At 40.1% G+C, this 26436-nt stretch overlaps 1 protein-coding gene across 2 annotated transcripts in view; it reads left to right on the top strand.

Moving 5' to 3' along the window:
• Positions 1-23117, top strand: part of tmem164 (transmembrane protein 164) — a 72460-nt gene extending 49343 nt beyond the window's left edge. For both annotated transcript variants that reach the window (XM_076302401.1, XM_076302400.1), the window contains one exon: positions 22171-23117. In XM_076302401.1, coding sequence (XP_076158516.1) covers positions 22171-22377 — 207 coding nt within the window. In that variant the 3' untranslated portion in view covers positions 22378-23117. The remainder of the gene's footprint in view (positions 1-22170) is intronic.
• Positions 23118-26436: the final 3319 nt, after the last annotated feature.

Below are 26436 nucleotides of genomic sequence, written 5' to 3'. Positions count from 1 at the left end.
TTGCCAGAATTCAGTGCCCGGGAGTTTAGGCCCAAGACCGGCCCACGTTTTCCATAGTGGTGGAAATTGGATAAATGAAGCAACATTTCAGCTCTTACTATCCTGTAGTTTTTATTAGTACCATGGTTCAACAAATGTGTAAAGGTTATATAATAATTCACTTCAACTGAGAAGTTAACAAAAAATGTTCCACTATTCTACAAGTTAACAAAAACAGAAAGAAAGAAAGAAAGAAAGCCTTTGAAATGTAGCCTATCCCACGCTTCCACAAAGAGGCATATTGAACTAGTGTTTAGGCTACATGTTTTTTGCATGGGTAGGCTATATTGTTGTTTGGTGATTTAGCCTACTCCTTTACTACACCCTCTTCTGAGCAAACAAGGCATATAGGTTTATCATGTAGGGTAATTGCTCTTTCTTATATTAAATAACTTTAATTTATCCTCTCTACTTGTCCCCGTATCTGAGAAAACTTTTTGGAAAAGACGGGCTATATGGAACCAACCAACTCTTTTTGGGAGGGGAGAACTCCCTCACGTAGGCTACAACCCATGCAGAGGCATTGCATTGGTGTCATGCACAGAATGCGGAACGTGTCCTATTTTTTTCCTTGACCGGCCCAAAAGTGAAGCGGCCCACCGAGAATTCTCCCGATTACTCCCCCGGGCCTGATTCAGTCTTACTCTTCTTGGACTGAAGACAAGTCCTGCGATGCTAAATAGCCTTTCACAGGCCGCTGAGGCAGGTAGCGGGGTGTTCAGCTTCACAGAAGCTGCCAATGTACAGAAACATTTCTTGCAAATACGGACACGGGTGTATGACGTTATCTTCACCACGACCCTGTTCACCACTATCGTCGGGGTGGTCGTCTATGATAACGGGAGGTCCTCCACTAGATGCTCGTGCCCATGGCGATTTCAGTTGTGCGTCCTCCTCCTTTAGCAACAAACACGCGCTGAAATAGAGCGTGCTGAGTGTGCGTAATGCAATCTAGGAGCATTGAGTCGCCAAACCTCCCTTATTGCAGTCGCACACATTTCTTCTAATTTTATGTTTTAGTAAAGAGTAACGAAGATGCTTAGTGGAAATATAATGGAGTAAAAGTATACATTTTATCTAGGAAATGTAGTGGAGTAAAAGTGAAAGTTGCCATAAATTGAAATGGCGAAGTAAAGTACAGATACGTGAAATTTCTACTTAAGTACAGTAACAAAGTATTTGTACTCTGTTACATTACAACACTGGGTGAGGTGAGGTGCAATAGGTACAACATTTGGCATTCTGTCTGCTTACAATAAACTTTCTATCTCAGTCATTTCTGTGGTTTAGACAAAGAGACAAGAATATATTTAAAAGAAAAACAACAATATTCTACAACCCCAAAACAGAAAGTTGGGAGCAAAAAAGACATATATCAAATGTTGAAAATTTAAATTTGGACTATTTCATGGAAGATAAAAAAAGTCAAGGTCTTCTTTGGAATAGACATTGCCTGGATGGCAGTATATGTTGCTCAAAACCTGTATATATCATTCAGAATTGATTGTGCTTTGCCAAAGGTGCAAAATTCCCATGTGGGAGACACTAATGCTCCTCCACACAGTCATCGATGTTGGGTTTGGAACTGAACACTAAAACAAGTTGGATAGGTTGGATACTTGGAGAGGCCCTCTCCTCTTTAGCACAGATGAGTCCATGATTTCCAAAAATAATGGCAAATTTTAATTGGTCTAACTTTAGTTTTCTAACTTTACTTCTAAGAGACCCTGCCTCTCTGGAATGCTCTTTTTCATTCCCAATCGTGTTTGCCAGTTACCCTAATTAGTTATTACCCAACTTTTCCAGCATTTTGTTACCCCCGTCCCAACTTCTTTTGAAACATGTTGCTTATATCAAATTCAACAATAACATATATTTTCCATGAAATAGACAGATTTGTCATATTCAGCACTTGATATGTTGTCTGTGTCCTTTTTTAACTAAATATGAGATTTGCAGATGTTTAAGAGATTATTACATTCTGTTTTTAATTCACATTTTACACAACGTCCCAACTTTTTCTATTTTGGGGTTGTACAATCCCCCATCTGATCATAAACCAACTAAATAAATTATCACAAAAAAAATCTAAATTTTCAAACTATGCTTAGATTGTAAAGAATCAAACCATTCCTATAGTGTAGTGGTCAAGAAAATGTGAATATCAAATGTAAGAATCTAAAAATACCAAAAAGATGTTCTATAATGTAGTGTCTTTTACAAATAGGATGCCAAGTTCCTGAACTCATCGGCAGAAGCGGGAATCCTCAAACCTCTGATTTTGCGAATTATAGAAGAAAAACAATACAGTAATTTCCTGTGTATTAGCCACATTGTGTATAAGCCGCAGGACCGTGTTTTATGCAAGTTAAAACAACAAAACCATATTAATACTACATTAACTGCTCCCGTGTATTAACCTCATAGCCAGTGGCGGAGCTAGGGGGTGGCTTAGGGGGCTTAAGCCCCGAATCTTTTTTCAAAAGCCCCGAATCTTTTTTTAGTGTTTTAAATTCCCGGCAATTCTTATTTCCAATATAACTTCCCCTCGGTTTCTCTATAAATGTCACAAAATGCTCTATTACTGAGGAAATATATCCCTTATTTTCAAAGCCCAATATTGAAAAATAATTTGACTTGCTACACGATCTATGCCAGGTCTCTGGGCTATCCGCTATGGTGATTTCAATGGTTAGATTGATTTGTTTAGATCCAGTGAAAATGCTGCCTTGACAACGCTACGTCATGGCTTCGGTGTTCCAAAAAGCCTCTGTCAGAAGTCTGTCACTTTTACAGTCTGTGATAAAACACTTTGGGCCCTATCATGACATTCTAAAGTGCATCGTCACTCGTCAAAAGTCTATTCAAATTTAGTAGGATGTCCAGTTCACATTGGGAGGGGTTTCGTTCTCAAAAGTGGAGCGCATGGCGTAACAAGGTGTTCCTAGGTCTTTTAATCAGTCATATGGGTGTGTTTGGGGCGTAACATCATTTTAAACCAATGAGAATGACATCTGTCATTCCCTTTAACGGCGCAACGCGCGATATGTCAAATAAATGCATCGGTATTTTGGCATTCAACGGCGCATTTGAAGGAGGCTGCTTGCGAGACCGTATGGAATAGTCATTCTTAAACCATGCTTTACTAAAACCTAGCATAGCCTTCACGCATTTGCACTCGTCTATTATTTGAACTCATTGGCAAAGTGAAACTAACTTCACCAAGGAGTCAGTCAACGACAAGACAGTTATATGCAGTTACTTTCACTATTGACTGACAATGGGTTACCATCGAAAACATAGGCTGGAAAAAGCAACACTTACCCTAATGTTGCTCAAATGACTGAATAATACAACATTTATCCTGCAGAGGAGTTGCTTATATCTCGTGACAGTGCATCTTCAGCTGTGCTCCATACCTGTCTCTCGCCTCTCCCCTAATCACTTTTAACCGTCATTACCAATTTGCAAATGATGGTGAATAACTACTCATCATGTAGTACAGTATTTCGTAATATCTTTATTCTAATTATGTTTACCATTGTAATCGTGCAGTTTGTAATGCTTTGCATGGACGTGCGCTGGTGTGCGTTCATGAATGATAGAAGGATGGTGAGTGCACCTGCTAATATGACTGTTGACATGCGCTCTTAAAATAGCATATGAACAACTCGCCATTGACTTCTGACCAGGTTTAGGTGGTGTATGATAGCGATTTTTAGACAATGCGCCAGGTCCCTCCCTAGGTTGTTAATTGCCACACCCCTGGGCGCAATGCTTAAAAAATAAATGTGCAAAATAACGAATTCAACTTCGCGCCGGTGAATAATGAATTTTACGCCATGCGCTGGTGACCGAAAATACAGCCCTTTGTGTACATGTTGTTGAAACGTTATGGATATTAGAAAGTTTTTCAAAAGACCACCCAGCTCTGTTCAAGCAACAGCATCGCCCAGTGAACTGACGGATAGTGTTGTTTCAGGTTGGTGATTTCACGTTAAGAGCTTTCAGTCAGTTAGGCAGGCTAACGTTAGGCTACTTGGCTAGCTCCCTAGCACTAAATGCTTAACGTTAACGTTAAATGTCCTCGTTCGTCGTTGATCCTCGTCTTGTAGCTAATAAATTAGGCTACACTGTTTTGAAATGTCAGAAAAACCCATTAACAGTTATCTGCCCATGTCAACTTTTCAGTGTCATATGTTGCACAAAAGAATGTTAACTGTTAGCCTACCTTAAAACCTTGTTGATATCCTATCCACCACCACAGATCTTATAATCCAAGAGTCCACATAAATATAAAAGTCATGTTATGTTGTTTTGGCTGTCTAACTAATTATTAACTAAAAAACATTACAATGATATATTGAGAGGAAAGGGCCCTTTCCATAAGTGTGTTAATCAAGCACCATGCAGTCTGCATTCATAATCTAGGTGCTTGATTTTATGCACCTGTGTAAAGGGACCTGATGAAACCTATGAATAATCTTGCTAAATTACAAAATTAATATAATTTAGAAACGCCTATGTCAAGATGATAATGCATTCCTTCTAAAATACCCTTATATCATGATGACTGGCCATACTGTAAAATATATCATAATATTATGTATATTATAGTATAAGATATTCTATATATTTGTCACACAGATGAGATCAGGGAAGAGGAAGAAGGAGAATAGCAATAATAAACAATAATGTCATATCAAACAATAGCCTAATGAAAATAAACAAATACTATAATATACAAACCATAAGAAACGCTTAATTAACTAGTAAGTACATGCTAAACAGATATGAACAGATATTGCCTCTTGAAAGACCCAAAACTATAATTTTACACAGTGTAGTGCCAGTCAGATACCTTGAATCTGTTGAATGTTAGTTTCACATTTTTTAAGTCTCAATGTGTCCATTAGTTTACACAAAATTCACTAGAAGTCATTATTTAAGGGGTTATTTAAAAAAAAAAAAATGGGCTAAGCCCCGAATGTTTACAATGTCTGGCTCCGCCCCTGCTCATAGCTGAAGATATTTTGCAAAATCAGGGGCGCTGTTGAGCAATTGGCGATGTGAGACATGTTTTACAGTGGCTCCTGGAAATGTGGCATTTATATGATATAATTCATCAACTTTAACGTCTATTCGATATATTTTGTGTGCTGAGAAAAGATAACTTCAAGCTACGCTGACTGTACAGCTTGCAACATCGAAGATGACTGGTAAACCACCGAAACCAGACTCGGGCTCCAAAACGGGCTGCAACACCAAGCCTCGAGCATCTCCCAAGGAAGAGACCTCAGATGGTAACCCCTTAGTCGACATCAGGGAAATGGTGGAAGAAATGCGTTCTGACATTATTAGTAAATTTGACACGGCCGTGTCTCAGTCTGTGAAAAGGGAGATAACAGCGGTTCTGGAGCCCTTTGAGAGAAAACTCCGCTCAGTGGGTGAAACTGTTGGCGAGCTAGAACGCGCTGCTAATGATCACAGTGACAGGCTAACGGAACTTGAAGCTAAAGTTTCTACGTTGACTCAAGTCCGAAACGACATTCTACTTGTGTTTATTAATAGGAGGGGTATGCGCGCATCTCCATTAGGGAGAGGCTTATATCGCAGATGGGGGTGGGGGGTTATATAACTGTACTGGTGTATCCCTGGTATTGTCTCATGATTAAGCGGGTGGGGGGTTATCCATGGATGTTTTTGTGTGGAAGGGGTGTGCGTGATTTTTGTTTTTGTCCTTTTTTGCTTGTTTGTTTGCTGTGTTATTCTTCATTCCTGGGCAAATCAAGGGGAGCAGCTATCCTACTTCATAAATCTATACCATTTGTACACTCAAAGGTGATTTCTGACCCAAATGGCAGATTCATCATTGTTACTGGTCAGATGTATAACAGCAATATAATTTTGGCCAATGTTTATGCACCTAATTGGGATGATGATAGTATTTTCAAACATCTATTTTCAAAACTTCCTGATCTTTCAACGCATTCAGGGCTCCAGACTAACTTTTTGCACTGGTTGCACTGGTGTGCCTAACTTTTTTTCTTAGGTGCACCAGCACAAAAGTTAGGTGCACCCAAATTTTCAACCACATCGCATTTAACACCGCAGCAGGTTCACTTAATTACTGTCCTATATAGGTTGTCCTATGACTTATGATTTACAATTCTACAAGAAAAGTAACTTAATGAAGTGTTGGTGCTTTAAGTGCTTCACTGAGCTGAAATTTAAACTTAAAACATCTCAAGATGAATTAAATAAAAATAACAGTGAGTAAATTGACAGTGCACGTCTTTTAAGGGCTTCAAACTGCACATCTCATGGCTCAATGTCTTACATACTATCCTTCATGATCTTTAGGCCTTGGCTAAACCAGCTCGCCATGCTAGCATCTTCCATAGAAATGTATTTGAGCACAATTTAAAGAGATGTTCCAAGTAGCCTGGGGGATTTTTATGTGATTTTGCAATGATCATTGCAATAATCATTTGACAGCCCCACAATGCAATGCAAAAATTTTCAATAAGAATATCACTATGGTTAATGCAGTAACGAAATGGTAGGCCTATTATTATAGGCTATTGCAATGACTTGCCATGCTCGATCTAAATGTGTCCATTCAATTCACTGTACACAATGACCACAGTTATAGGCTACATGCAGGGAATATTCGGGCTTTAAATGTAGCAGCGATATTCGGTTTGCGCCAAATACCGGATTAAATTGATTGATGCCATCAGAATGAGTTTACACAACTCGCGCGCAAAACGAATATTGCTGTTGAAAACCGGGTTACTCCCTGCATGTAACTCCGGTCAATGACGCACTCCTTTTCGGTGATATCTGTATCTCTGTCGTTCGGGAAGGCCTTGTATGCATTGTTCGCAATTTTAAGACGTCTTTTCATCTGCAATGACTCCTATAAATTTGGCGCAAGTGGCATTCCTGTACGTCGGGTTTACGTTCAAACTATTTTTCTGGTGAATAATTATTTCGGACTGAACTTGGTGAAGGGAAGTTTCACTAGGCCTATCGTAGGCAACGATAAACTTGATCATCATCTCGGGCTCGTCTGATCGGTTTGCTGCTGCCAGCCGCCGAAAGGCAGTGGGGAGAGGGTACATTTATTTCGGCCTATGTGACCACACTGTAATGCAACTACATAAAAAGCTAAAAACTTAATATTACGTTTTTGGCACTCAACGCATTGGCACTCAATGAGTTAAAGGCTGTACAAGCCGAATTTGATATTCTTATGACACAACGCTCCGCTGAACCAGATCAACCTATTTTGAACATGGCGATAAAGCTAGTAAATTACTTGCACACCAACTGCTACGGGCAGCCTCTTCCCATCAAATCCCTCAGATACAAACAGACCTGGGCAAGACATCTGACCCATTAGAGATCAATAATGCTTTCAGAGACTTTTACATGTCACTTTATGCAACGGAACAAACTTCCGCCTCTCGATTTCAATAATCTTTTTTTAATGGTTTGGATGTTTTGGAGAATTTGCTGTAGATAAATTAGATCAGCCTATCATCATAGAGGAGGTCAATCCAGCGCTCCTGACATTGCAAAGTGGAGTTCTACAAGGTGTTTTGGCTCCAGCTTTCCCCCTTGCTATTAGAAATGTATAATCATTTTAAAATGGCCTTCTTCCTCAGACTCTCAATCAGGCATCTATTTCTCTCATTCTGAAAAAAGACAAGGACCCCTTAGCCTGTGCCTCTTTTTGCCCTATACGTTTACTAAATGTTATACTGACAGTATAAAATACTGTCTAAACTTCTGTTTCTTCGTCTAGACTCTATTCTCACAACTATCATCTCACCTGACCAAACAGGGTTATATGCAATAGACACTCTTTCTCCAATCTTAGACAGGTATTTAATACCATTTACAATCCCTCCATCTCTCACATGGAAGAAGCTTTGATATCCATGGATGCTGAGAAAGCTTTTGATAGAGTGGAGTGGATCTGTTCTACACTCTTGGAAAATTTGTTTTTGGGGAGAAATATATATCCTGGATTAAACTGCTTTACTCCTCCCCACAAGCCTCAGTTAGAACCAATAACATTCAATCTGGGTACTTTCATCTCCACTGTCCTCTAAGTCCTCTTCTATTTGCAATTGCCATTGAACCCCTTGCCGTGGCACTTCATTGTCACCCAATATACTGAAACGGTATTGAATTAAAGGTTTCTCTGTATGGTGGTGATGTACTCCTCTTTTTTCCAACCTCTCTGTTTCTATACCTGCCGCCCTGGTCTGTCTTCAGTCCTTGGTTAAATATCTGGCTATAAATTAAATTTTACTAAGAGCGAGATATTCCCTGTCAATACAGACATTCCCTTTACACAACCTGCCTTTCAAAGTAGTCCATCATAGCTTTAAATATCTTGGAATTCATTTCACTCACAAATTCAAAGACCTTTTCAAGGCAAATTTTACTCCTTTGCTATCTAAAACTCAAGAGGACTTTGAACGTTGGTCTCTTCTCAACTTGTCTTTGGCCAGTCGTGTCAATTCTGTGAAGATGACTACTCTCCCACGTTTTCCATATCTGTTTCAATCTGTCCCCATTTTGAGAAATGGCACTGTGCATCACCCTAAAAATACCATACCAACAGTGAGGTTTGGAGGTGGAGGCATCACGGTGGGGGGCTGTTTTTCATCTAATGGTACTGGCAGACTTCATACAGTTGAAGGAATGATGAATAGAGCCATTTTTCTGGGAAAATCTTGCCATCCACCAGGACGATGAGGATGAGACATAGCTAGACCTTCCAGCAGGACAATGATCCAAAGCATTCAGCAAAGGAAACTCTCAATTGGTTTCAGAGAAAGGAAATCAAAGCCCTGACTTAAATCCAATTGAACAGTTTTTGAAGTTATCTAAAGATCAGGATTTACAAGAGGGACCCCTGGAATCTTCCATATTAAAAGACTATCTGTTTGAAAGAATGGGCCAAAATCACACCTGAATAATGCGACTGATTAGTTTCGTCATACAGGAAATGCCTTGAAGCTCTCATTACAAATAAAGGCTTTTCCACAAAGTATTTAAAAAATTTCAGTAGGCGTGTTCAATACTTTTTTCCTGTGGCATTTCACTTTAGTTATGGACATTAATGTTTGGATTTTTTTATATGTGCAGATTACCTAAGTTAATACTAATGTCTGGTGAAAATGTCATGCAAATAGCCTCACTGGAAGTATACTTACTGAAAAAAATGTTGACGTGTTCAATACTTACAGTGGGCAGTGCTTCGACTTGGCCAGCTTCCCTCGCGGGATCACGCGACGTTAATTTGTATTTTTCCAGTGACGCTGCAACAACCGGCAGAGGTCTCAAGTGAGCAGGGTGTCTCGTAAAAAGAAATGGAGCTGGAAAACCCTACACAGACTTCACTACAGACTTTAGCAGACTGGTTTAGAAATAATTTAATAGCCAGAAATATGCCTGCCCTGCCCCAATAAAGAAATATTTGGTTAACGGCGAGTGAATCCCGTTTGCAGCCGTAGAAGAAACTCAGGACAAATTAAACATTCTGGTTTTCTCCGAGTGCAACGATGATAGACAGACATCATTTGGACAAAATATAGAGCATATTAACCTCCATTGCTCAGCCAAATGCCTTCCTGTTACGTCCTGTTATCACGAAGTTACAGGCGATAAACGATTTTTGATGGTCACTTCATTACTTCATTAGCGTTTATTTTTTTGATTATTAAAGAGTGTTTTTCATTTAAAGGCTTGACTTTGTGCTTATTCAGAAGAGCATTTAGTGCTCTCCCCAATCCCAGACGTTCACATTGCATGTTTGTTTGTAATGGATGCAACTGCGAGATACGCTTGTCATAGGCGCCGATACTGTGGGTGCTCCATCTCTCGGGCCCCCACTGAAAACATCGAGCACCCACGTGTGCCAGCTTACAGTCCCGGCTAAATTTACATTAATTTAAAATCAAACATCGCAGTTTATGTTAAATTTAGCATCTCTCATAATGTGATTGGATATGTTGCTGTCAATTCCCTACTCCATATACTAACCACCAATGAGAGCGTCTCTCGTATGAAAATTCCTGACACTTCCCACCTGAAGAATTAACGCAAGGCTTTGTCGGGTCTTCAGCCCCGAATGGTTAAAATGTATATAGCCCTGAATATCATTTTAAAAGTAGTCTGACAAAGCTTATCGTTTTGTGACACAGCTAAACACTGGTACCTCATAGAACGTCTATAACATAGCCTAGGTGGTCGCGACTCACAAAAGTAAAGCAGATAGAAAGAACTCACGCAAATCTAGCCTACAACACACAGACCGCTTCATGCGCAGTGGAGAGAGCGTGCGTGTGTTGCTTTTGCGTCTTTTGTCTTGTGTCCGAGTGGCTGAAATGTAGCTGAGCGCTCATGGCGTATGTAAAGCGACTTCAAACTGCCTAAAACAACTTGTTTGTGAATGTCTGACAACTGCTGCAGCGCATGCACGCGCAAGGAAACCAGTAGGTGGAGAAACCAGAAGGCACACAACACCGGAACGATTTTAAGGCTATTTCGCATAGGCTACTCAATGGTGCTATTTCACACGCATTATAGCGACCCCCACTCACCGAGGTTAGGTGGAAGGTGTTAAATGACGATTGGCGTAGCGAACAGTGGACTAGGGCTGTCAAAATTGCTCAAAAATTACGTTCGAATATCCCCTCTAAAATAAACACATGTATTCGAATATATTGGAATATCTAGGCTATATTATTTGTGCATTATGTCAGTGACGCGCATCATGTCATCTGTTTTTAACTTTTTGTATGGTTATTGCTTGACAGGGGGGATCCCAAGCAGCTTTCAGCCATAAGGCATTTCCTAATTCACCCGACACTGATATTCAAAATGTTGAAACTATTTCGGCATAGCCTATAAGCAGTTTAATTAAATGTAATGTTAGTTGTAAACAAACGGGCTACTTGGTGAGGCTTGGCCTCACAGATGCGCTCGTGCCTTAAATGGGCCTATTAACTGACCGCCCGATTCACGTTGGCTGGGGGGCAGGGGGGGCCACCAGACATTTGTTCCCAAGGGTCTATGAATTGTTAATCCGGCCCTGCCCCCAACAAACGCAACTTTCCACCTCTGAGACAGCTTAAAAGAAGTCTAGAGGACTCCTAACTCACTAAGACCTACTTACTGTAGGCTGCGCAAACCACAGGCCTTTTTTTTGGGCAAGCCTGCATTCGAGGCAGGCCTTCTGTTGAAGAATTTTATATAAATCCTGCGCTAACAGTAATCCTCCTACCCCCGCTACCACAGCTGTGGATAGTGTGGCATGCTCACGTTTTATGTCTCCTTCTTGCAAACTAGGCCTATAGCCCAACCATTTACGTCTTCAAAAAATAACAACTTGCCAGATATGCCTTCATATCTTTGGGCTTCATTCAGCATTTTGTTCTTCCACTGGAAATGACTCTTCTACATTTGCTGCCTGCTGCATCCTTTCTGTTTGTATTGTTTAGAAAATGTTTGACGTCTTGAGTTAATGCATTAAACTAGACAATTCTAGTTTAATTCAGATTTTGATAATATGATCTGCACAAAAGATAAACTTAGGTAAACAACGATGTCAATATTGTTGTCAAAATCTTAACCCAGATTCGAACTCTTGGACAGGGGACTGGTAACTGCTGTGCAACGGCGGCTGTCATCTGCCGGCCTCAATGCAATGCACCACAGAAGTATGTGCAGGTGCCCGTTCACGTGCTACTAAACGTCATTAACTACCTTAGTCCAGACTACTGAAGTTTGGAAACTATCATGGTCCAAACTTACAGAACTATGTAAGTACGACAGTTTTGGGAAACAGTCGTAACTTACATGTTGGTTAGTTAAACGATGCATCCTGTTAGTAAAAAGCTAACCTCCGTAGTTGTACGGGAAACGCACCCCAGATCAGCTTGTAGGCCATTAGCAATCTGTTTATTTTATTTTATGAAGCCTACACAGTAGATCACATGCCACATTTTCACTTTCAATAGACAGATGCAATAGCCATTGGTCAAGTATTGAGTATAAAGCAATTAAGATAGTACCCTATACAAAAAGTACTTCATACTATCATAAAAATTCATTAAAACGAATAGCATTTTGCAACTTGACAAAACACTGGATTAAATATAGTAGGCACAGGAGAAAACTTGTACATCCATTGGCCCGTGGGGAGATCACATGCCAGTTGCCTCTCCCATCAGTGCTATGACTCGTTCGGCTGTGAGCTTGTTTCGCCAAAATAAACTCTATTGCAGATATCAATGCGTCTTTGTTCATGGGTTTGGCCTCACAGCAGAGGCTTAGACAACTATGACCCACGTTTTGGTTTCGTAATTTTCCCTACTTATTGACTGCAATGTAGTCAATTGACTGCTTGACAGGTTATTTTTACGTTTCTGTACAATAAACAAATACATCTGCTTTATGCCGCAGAATTACGCACTTGGCCAGCCTATAGAACGGGCACATTTTGGAGAGAATAGATAATGTACACACGCAAGAATCTGTAGGCTATTTGTGGCTGGTTACCAGCAAACAATGTTTAATGTAGGGCTGGGACTCGATTAAAAAAAATAATCTAATTAATTAGAGGCTTTGTAATTAATTAATCGAAATTAATCACATTTTAATCGCATATAAATATTTGACCTGAGAACAGTGAGAAGTCATTTTTTTCACATGGATTTTAAGCTTAAGCAACAAAAATATTGTTTATTTTTGTTCAATTCCAACAGACCAGTGCAATTTTTGCCATTAAGTGTAGCAATACCATATTTAGAAATATAGTACATTTCAGAAATTCAGGTAGCCTATAGATAGGTAGACCTTCTGTAAACTATAATACTTTGGGTTTTTTTTAAAAGTAAAACACAATACTTTCAAGTACATTCAGAACATTGGAAACCCTGACTATTAGAAAACATCTCTCTGTTGCTTCACAAGCCATAACAGACTTTGTTGATTTACCAACAGCTGGTTTAAAAACATTTAATTAATTTCAGTGCAACTCTCTCAATAACCTTGGCCAAAACAAGAGTTCAACCTAAAGTGCCAGTTGCACCAACAACATAATACAACATGGTAATACAACATAGTTCAACATAAAATGTACCATTTAAAATAATTTTTAAAAAAAGTGCCAGTGATTGACCTCAATCCCTTCTATTCTTCCAATATCCTGATGAAAAATAAAATCTCTCTGTTTGGCTTAGGCCACTTCTTCTACTTCTCTTTCAGCCAGTCGCTAAGACAAACTAGCCTGTTCACATTTTCAGAGCTCAAGGCTGCCCTTTTCTTTTGAACTATGTTACCTGCCAATGAGAAAAGTCTTTCGCAAGGGACAGAAGTCGCGAGAAGTCCACGCTAGCTACCACACTAGCGTCCACGCTAACTGCTCTATGTTTTGCACTGAGGTGATACTTAAGGCTCGATGTGCTATGGTGATATGCAAATTTCTTGTTGCATAGCTTGCACACAACCATGCTCTTATCGACGCTTCCATCCGTTCGTTTTTTGTAAAAAAAATTCCCATCCACGGGGCCAACCAACGGCGGTCACATCAGCTTCTTTGTTCATGTTCACTGTGCCACTGTGGTTTGTTGTTGTCTGAACCGAACTCATGCGCGTTAGTTGGTGCTCCAGTACAATCGGTCCATCTGAAACTCATCCAGTGAGAAACGTTCCGCGGTGCAAAAATAAATACGATTAAAATGCGTCATTTTTTTTAACGCGCTCATTTTTGTGTAATTAATTCATTTTAATTAACGCGTTAAAGTCCCGGCCCTACTTTTAATTTATGTATTTTCTGCCTTGGGCATTTTAAAATATGGATGTATGGTGGTTAGAAGTGTAAATATCAATTAGAAACCTAAATATATTTATAATTATTAATTTGCAAACAAATAACTGGCGTCAGTGACGTCTTTGACATGAAGATCCCTGGAACTATGCTTCTACTAGCATTCTACCACATGTTAAGAGGTGTAGTTGTAACTACACAACTTTACGATAGTGGTTGCGAACGTTCGTTGCTACTATGGTTTTGGGAAACACTAACGTAATATATTGAAGAGGTTCATTAGGCTTACTGTATTACTAATTCTTACTGTTTCTCTGTACAAGCCAATAAGGTAAAATTGTGTACCTGACAAGTTTTGGCTACTTTGCCTCTGTAGCCTTCATCAGAGGTGTCACGTGATGTTGGTGTGACATCGTCTGAGCTGTGTTATATGGAGTTTTCCGTGTCCCCTGGGGTGCTCCGGGGGGGGCGGCCTCTGCTGTCTGGTGGTTTTTCATACAGCCGGGGGCGGCCCTGCAGGACTGTGTCCCAGGTGTGGGATAGCTGTGGTCCGCACCCTATATGACCGTACCAAGGTCATCACTGACAACCATGACAGAGAGGAGGAGGAGAACCACATAAAACAGGCACTCAAAGCTTGCAACTACCCAAACTGGGCCATAAACAAAGGCAAGAGAGAGGTCCAGAGAAATAACAAGGAGGAGAAAAAGAAAAAAGGTTCTAGGCCTGAGAACCTAGGCATGGTCACCCTCCCATACGTCAGGGGGGTCACAGAACGCGTACAGCGAGCGATGAGGAAACCACATCATCACACCAGTGAAGCCACACATCAAGCTTCGCCAAATCCTAGTACACCCTAAGGATCAGATTCCCCCTGAGAAAAAGTGTGATGTGATATACGAGATCCCTTGCCTAACATGCAATAAAACGTATATAGGAGAGACAGGCCGGCAATTCAGCACACGAAAAAAGGAACATCAGAAAGAATGTGAAAAGGAAACATCTGGAACGCTCACCCGTGCAACAAGAATGAAAGCAACACAGGAAAATCTGAAATCTGCCATTTCAGACCACTGTAAGAGGGAAAACCATCGTATGAACTGGGACGCAGCCAAGGTCATCAGAACGGAATGCAACAAATTCCATCGATGGATCAAAGAGGCGGTTGAAATCAGGAAGCGGGCCCCAAAGACTGTGAACCGGGATGAAGGAGTCTACCAGCTATCCCACACCTGGGACACAGTCCTGCAGGGCCGCCCCCGGCTGTATGAAAAACCACCAGACAGCAGAGGGCGCCCCCCCCCCCCCCCCAGACACGGCCATCCCACCACATCAGGTGGGATGGAAAACTCCATATAACACAGCTCAGACGACGTCACACCTACATCACGTGACACCTCTGATGAAGGCTACAGAGGCAAGGTAGCCGAAACTTGTCAGGTACACAATTTTACCTTATTGGCTTGTACAGAGAAACAGTAAGAAACACTAACGTAGTTTAACGATGCATTGGACTATATAAGTTCCAAATATGAATGTAATTCTGCGGCATAAAGCAGATGTATTTGTTTATTGTACAGAAAAATAAAAATGACATGTCAAACAGTCAATTGACTACATTGCAGTCAAGAAGTAGGGCAAATTAATTTACGAAACCAAAACGTGGGTCATACTGTAGTTGTCTAAGCCTCTATAGCGTAGCCTGTTAAAAACGTTGCAGAAGCCTACCCAAGGCTACAGATTAATTCTGAACAGTTATTTCTCTACTGGCTCAATTATCACACCACTGCTTTGATTTGCGTAGTTGCGTTACCCCAACACTGACAATAATGTAGACAGCAAATTTCGATTTCGATTTTCGGCAGGCAGAGCGATGTACAGTGGCAGAGCGACGCACAGTGGCTGAAAGTGGTACTAAAGCTTCACGCAGCTTCACGCCTCGTAATGCGCGACTGAAGTGGCCATTTGAAAGCGATACCCACTGTATTTTCCCTCTGTACCCCTCTGAAAACCTTTTACTGAGAAAACTGGCCTGATAGATTTGCAAATTGTCACCTCACCTGAGTCAAAGGAAAGACAATTGTGCTCATTTGGATCTCATTGAGATAAGCCCTCCTCTACAGATGTCACACTGTGACATCTGTTATCTGTAGCCCTACCCCCTACAGGTGTCACTGTGACACCTGAATCTGTTAGCCTGCAGGGCAGAAAGAATTGTAGTGTTGTTAATATTGATGTAGTGTTATTTCCTTAGGCACTTCACTGGACTTAGAATAACCATTAGCGTCACATTCAATTCAGGCAATGCTAACAGGCCCCTTTGCACCTTACTCTGGATGTATTCATACAAACTGTCCTCCAGTAGGCTAGGTGCTAAATCATTAGCATCAGTCCATTCAAGCAATTCAAGCATTATTCAAATTAATAGCAGATGCTCACATTACTAGCCAAAAACCTCCCATTACAGCTTAGTTTCGATGTGCATATAACTTTAAACGACAGTACTGAGCTAGCTAATAATAATGTAGCTAGCTAGCAAGCAATGTAGCAGGGATTGCAATGTAACAGGGACTACTTATGCCATGAGAAACTGAAAAGTATTCCTGCAGACTTCATTGCCTCCGATGAAATACGCGGTCCGGGGGGACTTTCTTTTCGTCTGCGGTTTTTTGGTGGATGTAGTCATCTCCGAAGTAACTACTGTCTGTCTGTTTGCCTCAAGATGGCCAATGATTCGCAAGTCCTGCCACTCTCTTTCGGCAGCTATAGAATCACTCCGTATTTTGTACATAAGCTCTGGAGAAAGTTTGTCGCTACAGTTATGGATTTTCTCCATTTCGTCTTTTTCCCCTTCAAATGTTACCGTAGAGATAGCGTCTGATATCTCACGCTCCAGTTCCTCTGCTGTATATTAAGTAGCCATGTGTATCGCTTGTAACGTGCAGCGGATTGGCCGAAAAATAACAAAAGCACGTAAATGCCCAACTGCAGTTCAGTATGGAAATTAGCTAAAATGCCCCAGCAGAAAGAGAAATTTGCCAAAACTATACCCAATTTCAACGACAAAATGTATACTTTTAAGACAACCAATATTGTTATCTGAAACATGGAGTGGCTTCTTCATGACTTCAACTTGCACATTCTGCAAAAAAACAAAAATCACTAATTTGAAAAAAAACTTAAATTGTGTTTTGCGCAATTTTGTCTAGGCCGACTTGCTGCTGGTTTTCATATGGCGAGTCACATTTGTATAAGTTATGAAATGTCAACAGCAGGACTCACGTTTATCCATAATCATATGATTCTGCATCAGTGACTATCGACACCTGGCATGGCCCTTCCCAATTAGCTTCAAAGGCTACTCTGAGTGGGTCGTTAACCATCGGCCATTGGCCAGGCACCAGGGAGTGTCCCTCGTCAAGTGAATCCACACGCCTCTGTCACCTGATGACATGTCTTGACTGTTTCAGTCAATTCAGCACAAGTATCCAAGTCAGTTTGGTTATCATTATCTTCACCGTTATCACCGCTAGGGCAGCCGTGGCCTACTGGTTAGCGCTTCGGACTTGTAACCGGAGGGTTGCCGGTTTGAACCCCGACCAGTAGGCACGGCTGAAGTGCCCTTGAGCAAGGCACCTAACCCCTCACTGCTCCCCGAGCGCCGCTGTTGTTGCAGGCAGCTCACTGCGCCGGGATTAGTGTGTGCTTCACCTCACTGTGTGTTCACTGTGTGCTGAGTGTGTTTCACTAATTCACGGATTGGGATAAATGCAGAGACCAAATTTTCCTCACAGGATCAAAAGTATATATACTTATACTTATACTTTCACTCTCGCTATCGTGCTAAGTGTTCTGATTTGAATGGGGCCCACCAGAGTGCGAATTACCCCACCATAATTGGGGGGTACTGCTCCTTCACTTTTTCTATGACCATCATGGTCCACTACCACAGTGTTTTTCAACCACTGTGCCGGGGCACACTAGTGTGCCGTGAGAGATCATCAGGTGTGCCGCAGAAAATTACCCAAATGTCACTCCCTGGTCCAGAAAAGCAACTGTTGCATCAAAGAATTTATAACCACATGCTCTCATTGATTGTATGATTGCACTATTTGTGGTATGCAAGCATTGTACAACGGGGGCCCCATATCCAGTATTCACAGAATCATCACATATCCAGTTCATAACAACAATTAAATTAGATAGTCACCAACAAATGAAACAGAGGGCGCTTGTTTTATTGAGCAGGTCTTGCATAGAAGCCATAATAAGGCCATATCTGTGTATTATTTGAAATTTTAGGCTATGGTATGTTTTCTTCACACAGGATGTTAGTGTGCCGTGGGACATTTTAAGTGTCAAAAGTGTGCCGTGGCACAAAAAAGGTTGAAAAACACTGCACTACAATATCAATCCCCACCATGATCGCCAAGTGCAACATGTGTTGTGCAACACACATACAAGGTCTAAACATGCGACAAACAGTAGGCTACAGAATATCTCATCGTTCTTATATATCCTGTTGTCTCCCTGCGGCCTGCTCACGGCTTTCATCCTGTGCCTCTCCTGTCTGCTGAGCACCCCTTTCCTTAACACATATGAACAGTGTAGGCTATAAAACCTAACTGCACCTACACTTTTAATGTAATTGTTTGTAGATCTTAGTGTTAATATTTCCTGCTTACTCTTTTAGCACCAAAAAAGTGCCTGATGTGTGCCATTTCCTTTTCCTCATAGTGTCTCTTTGAATAAAATAAAATCCTAGTTTCATTAAGATAGTATCAGGGTTCTCAGATGAAACTACATTTATCAAACTAAACATATGAAATAATAGAATGTAAAAACAATACCAACCAATTAAAAACAAATTCAAATACTAGCACATACTATTTAGTCTAAGCTACTTGGGTCTTTTTATGTTTTCACAGGTTTCACTGATGTTATGTAGGCTTAGCTACATCAGACCCTCTTGTGCATAGGCCTACCGGTAATATAAAAACACAGGATCTGTGCCAAACTAATTTCAAAAGGGCACAATAATGTATTCAAGATAAAATGAGAATGGACACCTATGGAGTTCATCTCCTTGGAAATGACAATCGATTTTACCTCACCACAATGTAAAGCTTGATTTAAATAGAGAATTAGCCTATCTTGCTAACTAACCTTGGTAGCACTAACTAACCAAGGTCCACTTTACTAGCCTTAGTGGGTAAGTAGCAGGTAAGTAGCCAGTAATTCAATGTATGAAGACGTGACATGAGCTATGAAAGAACAAAACACGTTTATAAATGAAGGTTGTAAAATAACACATTTTCAACAAGCTAGATGTCAGCTAGCAACTTACATTTACCCATGCACGTCAGCAGCAAACCGAATTTAGCCTACTGGAGGAATTTACCTAGCGTTTTGTCATTCAATGTTGAACTTGACACTTGCTTGAGAAAGTCGTTCTCCATCTCAGTTGCTTCTAGCGCCACAGTGTTTAAAAATGGTACGGTCCACAATAGGGGTGTCTGAAATCGCTTTACATTAAAATGTTACTACAGTGAAAATAGGAGTTGACCTGTATTGTAACGGTAATGATATTTTTTCACAATATCAGAAAAATTATCTGACCCCCACAACTGATATTTCTGTCTCTTTGGGGGTAATTCGAACTATGGGGCCCACACTTGCTATGACCACGAAGTGTGCATTGGTTTGCCTAATGACCTCGTATTCTGCATTTGTGACATGTGTCTTTTGACTTCTCTTTGGGAGCATGTTTCATCATAGATCATTCTCTTGATGGCACCTTCTCTGGATCATTAGTATTTAGATTTCTCAATTAACACTCCTGTTCATCTTCTGACCCATATATATCAACATCTAATGGCGGCCTTACACTCAGATTTTGGTCTGTTTTCACAGTCAGCGACTACATTTCCAAAGTCGGACAGAAATCATGAAAGTTGTACTGGAATTGCGGCGTGCTCCCGTCAACTTGATTGTTAAATGTAAGGTGCCAATCTTACATTTTTTAAGTCAGTCGGAGTTTGATATTATCGCAAGTCTTTCTAGTTGTGGCTCATGCAAATAGTGACGTGAACAATATAAAAACCAATAGTGACCTCTCTCCAACACCAAACAGGAAGGGGCAAAGTAGGCGACAGCTGTGGCAAGGGACCTGATGAAACCCATGAATATGATAATTTGTTATTTAGTTTCTTATACATCATTAGTCGGCTCTTCCACGTGACAGAACAACTCTATATCGGTTAGGGATGTCACACATGAAACAATGCTGCAGAAACACGAAAATATGACTGAGTTTAGTAGGCTGTCATTTCAGTTCCTGTTGATATCTATTGCACGATGGGTAATAATTTAAAGGAATCTAGTTGCAGAGTCTTGTAAATAGTGACCCTGCAAGATCCCTAGTCATTGCAAAATCATAGTCTGTGACTTAAAACTCTTTTACTTGTCTTTAGATGTGAGAGGATCTGAAACTCTAGTCTTTCAAAAATCTTTTCCAAATCTTTGCAAATCTTTCTTTGCTGCATTGATTAGCATTTTAAGATTGAATGTTGTGTCCTCCCAAGTGGGCATGGTCATTTTAACAGCTTGCTTAAAATCTGGAAGCAAGTTTTGCAAAAGATTAGCCTTCAGCGTGCCATTGCCACTTCATCCAATGTTGTCAGACCACTCACGCCAGAATGTCTCAAAAACAAATCTTTGTGCAAAACATCCATAACTTCATTAACTTTTTGCTAACGATCGGATATTTTAGCCCAATTTGTACTTGCATTCGTAATGCCCATAATCCACTCACGGAGGGCCACCCAACCATTACAAATTTTGATTTTCACCTAAACCAGTCTCAATAGCACATCTCACCCTGCTAGCTTCAGAAGTATTCAGCACAGTGCAAACATAGCCACGCTATCAAACGGATGCAACTGGTAGATGTTGCGCAAGCGGTTAATCTTAGACCAGGCCTCGATGCCTGCTTTCCGAGAATGCTGCATGTCCTTAGACCACTGATCGATTTTGTGAGGTTTAGCGACTTTATAGAAATAAACATTTCCATTAGCTTGCCTTGTTGTCACAGGTCTGAGATTTTCATACTCATCTACATTCTCATCAACATTTTCGCATTCATCATGGATAAGCATTGTTGCTGAATTTATCACTTCACACATTTCAGAGCGGCTTCTCATATTTCATTGAAAGGATACAGTGTTTCTTCGGGTGAAATCTGATTGACACAAACACTCACTTTGTGTCCAAATCTCGTGGATTGGGTGTTTCACATGGCAACCTTTGTTTCATTTTGAATCTTTACCATCTTTAGCAATTTCACCTCATCCTTAAGATTAGACATTTTTTGTGTTAACGCATCCACCCTGCTCTTTTTATCTTTCTTTTCAGCAGCTTTCCGTTTACTCATCGCTTGGCTTGAAATTACTAAAAAATAATGGCAGTTTATCCCTATCGGATAGACGTTGCAATTTCCCCCATGCTTACTCTAAATCGGCCGTAGGCCACAAATTATCCTCACCAGACACAATTCCATAATTCATTTCAGTTCAATTCATATTTCATTGCTTACAAAGTTGACATTTACAGTTACAAGCTAGTTACAAATGGAAGCAACAACTTGAAGTGGTAAATATGGCAACATTCAATAATAAAGTTTAATCTAATCTAATATGGCAACATTACATGGATTTGATGCATGTACAGTTTTACAGAAATCATATTGATTAAGCAACAAACTTATCATTTGTAGGCAAGCACATTGACCTTAAAAAAAGTCTGATTGACCTTGCACTGTCGTCCGGTTCTCCATCAGGAGAGCATTCAGATAATCGTCACACATGGGTTTTAGGCTCCTAGCTAGCACGCCCGCCTCCCAGTCTGAGGTGGTGCAAGTTCACAGGCTTGAGCCCAGGCAGGTATAGGGCTAATGGCACAGTCAACAACATAATGTAGTTTAAACAAACACTCTACTAAATGAAACTCATGGGCTGTAACTTGAGACCGCAAGGTGTATTACAAACACTACAATCCACACTACAATCAGCCTTCTTTGTTTAAACAGTGCCAGTGTGTTCTCATTTAACAAAGTGCACCTGCCTTTGCCTTTGTTACAGTTTTAATGCTAAACGTCCATGACAATAATTAAAAAGTAAATAACTATTGTTATAACTATTATTTTATAATTATTCAGTATTTCAGTTTTACAATCTCTTTCGCCTTTTTCCACCACCTTCCCCTGCCCCTGTTCACAGATGACGGAAGTCAACTTGAATAACATGCTGTGTCCAGCTGTGTCAGATCCTTTCTACGGCCAATGGTACAGAGTTTGGGCCACTGGCCATCAGACCCTTCTAACTTTGGCTCACGGCAAAGTGCTCACATTGTTTGCTCAACATACAATCCCAATGTGTCGCTACTTCATGGATAGTACCTGCCTTCGAAGCAAGAAGGTTGATTGAGCACTGATTCTCTTGTTATCAGTACATGTTCATCGTACCCAAATCATGTAATGTATCGTTTAATCCATAGTCGGAATATATTCCTAGATGTCCTCATATCAGTTTTAATGGGTAGTTCATTCTTGTATGTTTGTGTGTGTGCACCAGTAATGATGCAAAACTTGCCAAATAAATTGTCTTTTTCATGCATACTTTTTCATGTATACATCTGAAGTTTGACTTTGGTGAACGCTGTTCACGCTGTTGAACGCTGTTGGCTCTTGTTCTTTTATCCTAATGATGCGTTCATTAAGTGTAGTCATGGTATAGCTATCAGAGGTTTATCCAGTGGCTTCCTTATGTTCACTGGTCATGGCTACAACCACAAGTAAGTTTTCTTTTTTTTCTAATGTACAGTTGTTACTTTCAGCAATGTTTTGAAAACAAATAATTGTATCTGTTTTACATTGCACATGATAACAAGCACCTACATAAATTGTGGTAAAGGTAAAAGTAAGTTTCAAATGTTATTTTTTTAATTCATGAAAAAATGGATTACTGGGTTCTTTGAAGTGAGACCTGGATGCTATTGTGAATGTCATAAGCATATTCACCTGGAGTAGCCTATACCATGAACTGTACTACCTACAGCTGGGTACATCAGGTAATCAGAGTGCTGATTAAATTCTCACCTACCATCATCACCATGATACCATAACCATGGCCAGTGAAAAAAATAAAGTTTTTTTTAAAGAGTTTAATTTGGTGGTTTTCTCTATATAGTATGGGGAATTGTGTCATTTTAGGAACGATTCATATAGATTTTTGCAACTGGTGTTTTTTTACATGCTAGGACCCCATTGAATACAAAACAACCTGTTTCCAATTTTTTTCTTCATTTTCAGTGCCAAAATTCAAGATGGCGGACAATATATGCGGAAAATAATATAAAGGCTTTAAGTGGTCAACTTTTTGATAAATATACACCTAATAAGGTAAACAAGTGAGATACAGACTATTTTCAAAAGATGTATTGCATCATTTGCCAAAAAAATGGAAAAAATGAAAAAAAAGAAAAAAAATATTCATCTTGTTTCATTATTGAAGAGTTCAACAAAACATTGTCATTGTCACTCAAGTATTTATTAGGGATGTAACGATTACCGGTATAATGATAAACCGTGATAAAAATGTTGACGATAACAATTACCGTTTTCTTTTGAAATATCATAATTATCACGGTTGATTATCACGGTGTTGAAACCGTGTGTTTAATCCTTCCCAGCTTCATCCGAGCCTGCTTTTGACATACAGTAGGCCTGGTACAATGAAGCAAAATTGGTACCCTACTGATTCTGTTGTCTAATTGATGGTTTTAACTGCGAATTGGATCAGGCTACACCTCATTTTAAAAGGCGGAACATTTTCACCGCAAAACTTGCACTGTATCATTTGCACTCTGCGTCTTTTTATGTTCGTGTGCACATTAAATCCATTCCACTCACGTTATCAGAAGAACACAGTAGCCTAAAGTTTTATTTCGAACACTTACTTTGGTCTCACTCAGGGTAGGAATTTCACGGCGGCCACGTTTTTGCCCCTTGCGTTGGCCGTGATGTCCCTTTGAAAATCAGAGGTTTACAGGCCACGGTGCCCTTGGTGCCCTTCTTTCAATATTCTGCTTTGCATCCTACTAATAGCGAATTTTATTTAGCCTATGGCCTGTCAAAAATAATCTTAGCATTCACAGCGCAAATTAATTTCTTTTACGCAGTGGAGAAAGTGACAGCGCAAGAAAGAAAGTGCGTCTAAATTCACCTATTCTTCTCAGTTGAACTACTCGCGAAGTAGCCTACTCATCACACAGACATCACAATTATCACATGAACGAGCTTTTTCTCAGCTTTTAAACGATGTTAGCCGCGAATTGCTGTGGTGAACGGTTCGCGAGAAACGAAAAAAATATAATTTAATCATAAATTCTACTGAAGGTTTTCGTCCATCTCCCTACCCATTCCTCTCGGTGCAATACTTCACGAACCTTTCGTTTAACACAAGACAAACCATATATCAGAATAAACAGCAGACCTTACCGAACATTAAGGTGTAAAGCAGTCCCCTGTACAGTTAGCCGTTCCAGAGTAATCCACTTTTGAATTTGCAGTACATTTCGACATGCATGGAAGTTTTACAATGTGTTTAAATTGTTCCACATGATTTCATAACGGGCCAAATACAAAATAAATGTTACAAATATCGCCTATATATCGGTAAATCAGAGGACAGCAGAAGAGTTTGTGAAAGTAGATCACAAAATGCTAAGCATGCATCTAGGCTATTTGAGTTTCTTAAAGCTGAACTGTGCTTAAATTGTTCAATACATGATTTCATAACAGGCCAAGTATAAAATAAATGTTAAATATAGCCTATATATCTGTAAATATTAGATGTTCAGATGATTTGCAGTTCTATATAATATGTCATGTTTCATGTTTTTGTAATGTTTCATACAGTGATGCAGGTCTACTGCAGTGAATAGGCTATACAACTTTGATATTTTTTATAGCCTATGTGGCCTTTGTGCCCTCCACCAAATATGCCCAACTGAAGGCCAAGTGGCCTTGCCCCCAGAATGGTGAAATTCCAAGCCTGGTCTCACTCATTGGATCCAAATAACAGTAATAGCAACCTCCAAGTCATGGTAGGGTAAGTTAAGCGATAAGCACATAGCCAATTAAACACGAAAAACTGAATGGGACACTTTTTGAAACTATTTCAGCTTGTGTAGGCCTATCAGTGCTTTCTGAACATATTGAACACACTTTTAAAAATACCGTGATAATACCGAAAACCGTGATAATTTTGGTCACTATAACCGTGAGGTTAAATTTTCATACCGTTACATCCCTAGTATTTATCCTCACCACTGTCACTGTCTTTCTAATATTGGTGTACATCTCCTCAAAGCCTTCACACCTGCAGAGTTGCATGAATGGTAAGTTGTTACTCTTGCAAGAACACCTTCTACTGCATTGGCTGGCAAGACAAACACACTTCACAAGTTCCACAACAGCCTCTGGTGCTGGTGGAAGTTTTGACAGAACAGGAGCCAATTGCCAGGGTTGGGTCAGATTACTTTGAAATGTAATCCATTACTCACTACAAATTACATGGCAATTTTTGTAATCAGTAACGTAATCAGGATTACCAAAAACATGTAACGTAATCTGATTACTTTAGGATTACTTTTAGATTACTTCAATAAATATGTCCCTTAAGTAAAAGACACCACCACTGAATTGAGGTAAGAATTCTCATTCTATTTTTCTGTTTATTCATTACATCTAAGTCATTACATCTAAGAAATCTCTTTGCTCTGAGTAAAGCATTCCTGTGTGAATTAACTGATCTTTTCTTCCAAAAATCTTAATGTAGCCCCTTGTTTTAGTGTTACCATTTACTTTGAGGTCACCAGGTCCCATTGTCTGAAAAACACCCAAAACTAATACATTTCTATAGCTATTCTCCACTTTGGGGGTGGTATTTTGGTGGTTGAAATTTTCCCCATCCCAAAATTGATCACTTAGTCATCATGGATGTGATCATGGATCACTATTCTCCAAACATGCAATACTCAGCTTAACCTTTATAAGGGCACACCTGGACAATAAATTTAGCTTTTGCTGGATTTTTTTGACCCAGGGACATGGCCTGAGATTGAATGACACCATGTCCATTTCAATTGTGGGGGTGAGAAAATTATTCCTTTGGGATGTTTTTCAACCAGGGGGACCTGGTGACTTTCTCAAAGTAAACGGTAACACTAAAAAAAGAGGCTACATTAAGATTAGGAGGAAAAGATCAGGCAGTGTGCCGAGAGACCTGCCCCAATAGTAAATAAGTTAGTAAGTAAGTATAGATACTCTTTTGATCCCGTGAGGGAAATTTGGTCTCCCAATCTGCGAATTAGTGAAGCACAGTGAACACACAGTGAGGTGAAGCACACAATGAGCACACAGTGAGGTGAAGCACACATATACCCGGAGCAGTGAGCTGTCTGCTACAACGGCGCTCGGGGAT

This window comes from Alosa pseudoharengus, unplaced genomic scaffold (genome assembly GCF_046254945.1).
Source record: "Alosa pseudoharengus isolate Yale_2024_CS ecotype anadromous, Long Island Sound unplaced genomic scaffold, YU_APseudo_1.1 YU_APseudo_1.1_scf_23, whole genome shotgun sequence".
Classification (NCBI taxonomy): domain Eukaryota; kingdom Metazoa; phylum Chordata; class Actinopteri; order Clupeiformes; family Clupeidae; genus Alosa; species Alosa pseudoharengus.
Note: the sequence above shows the minus strand (reverse complement) of the source record. Positions and strands in the feature narration are given on the sequence as shown.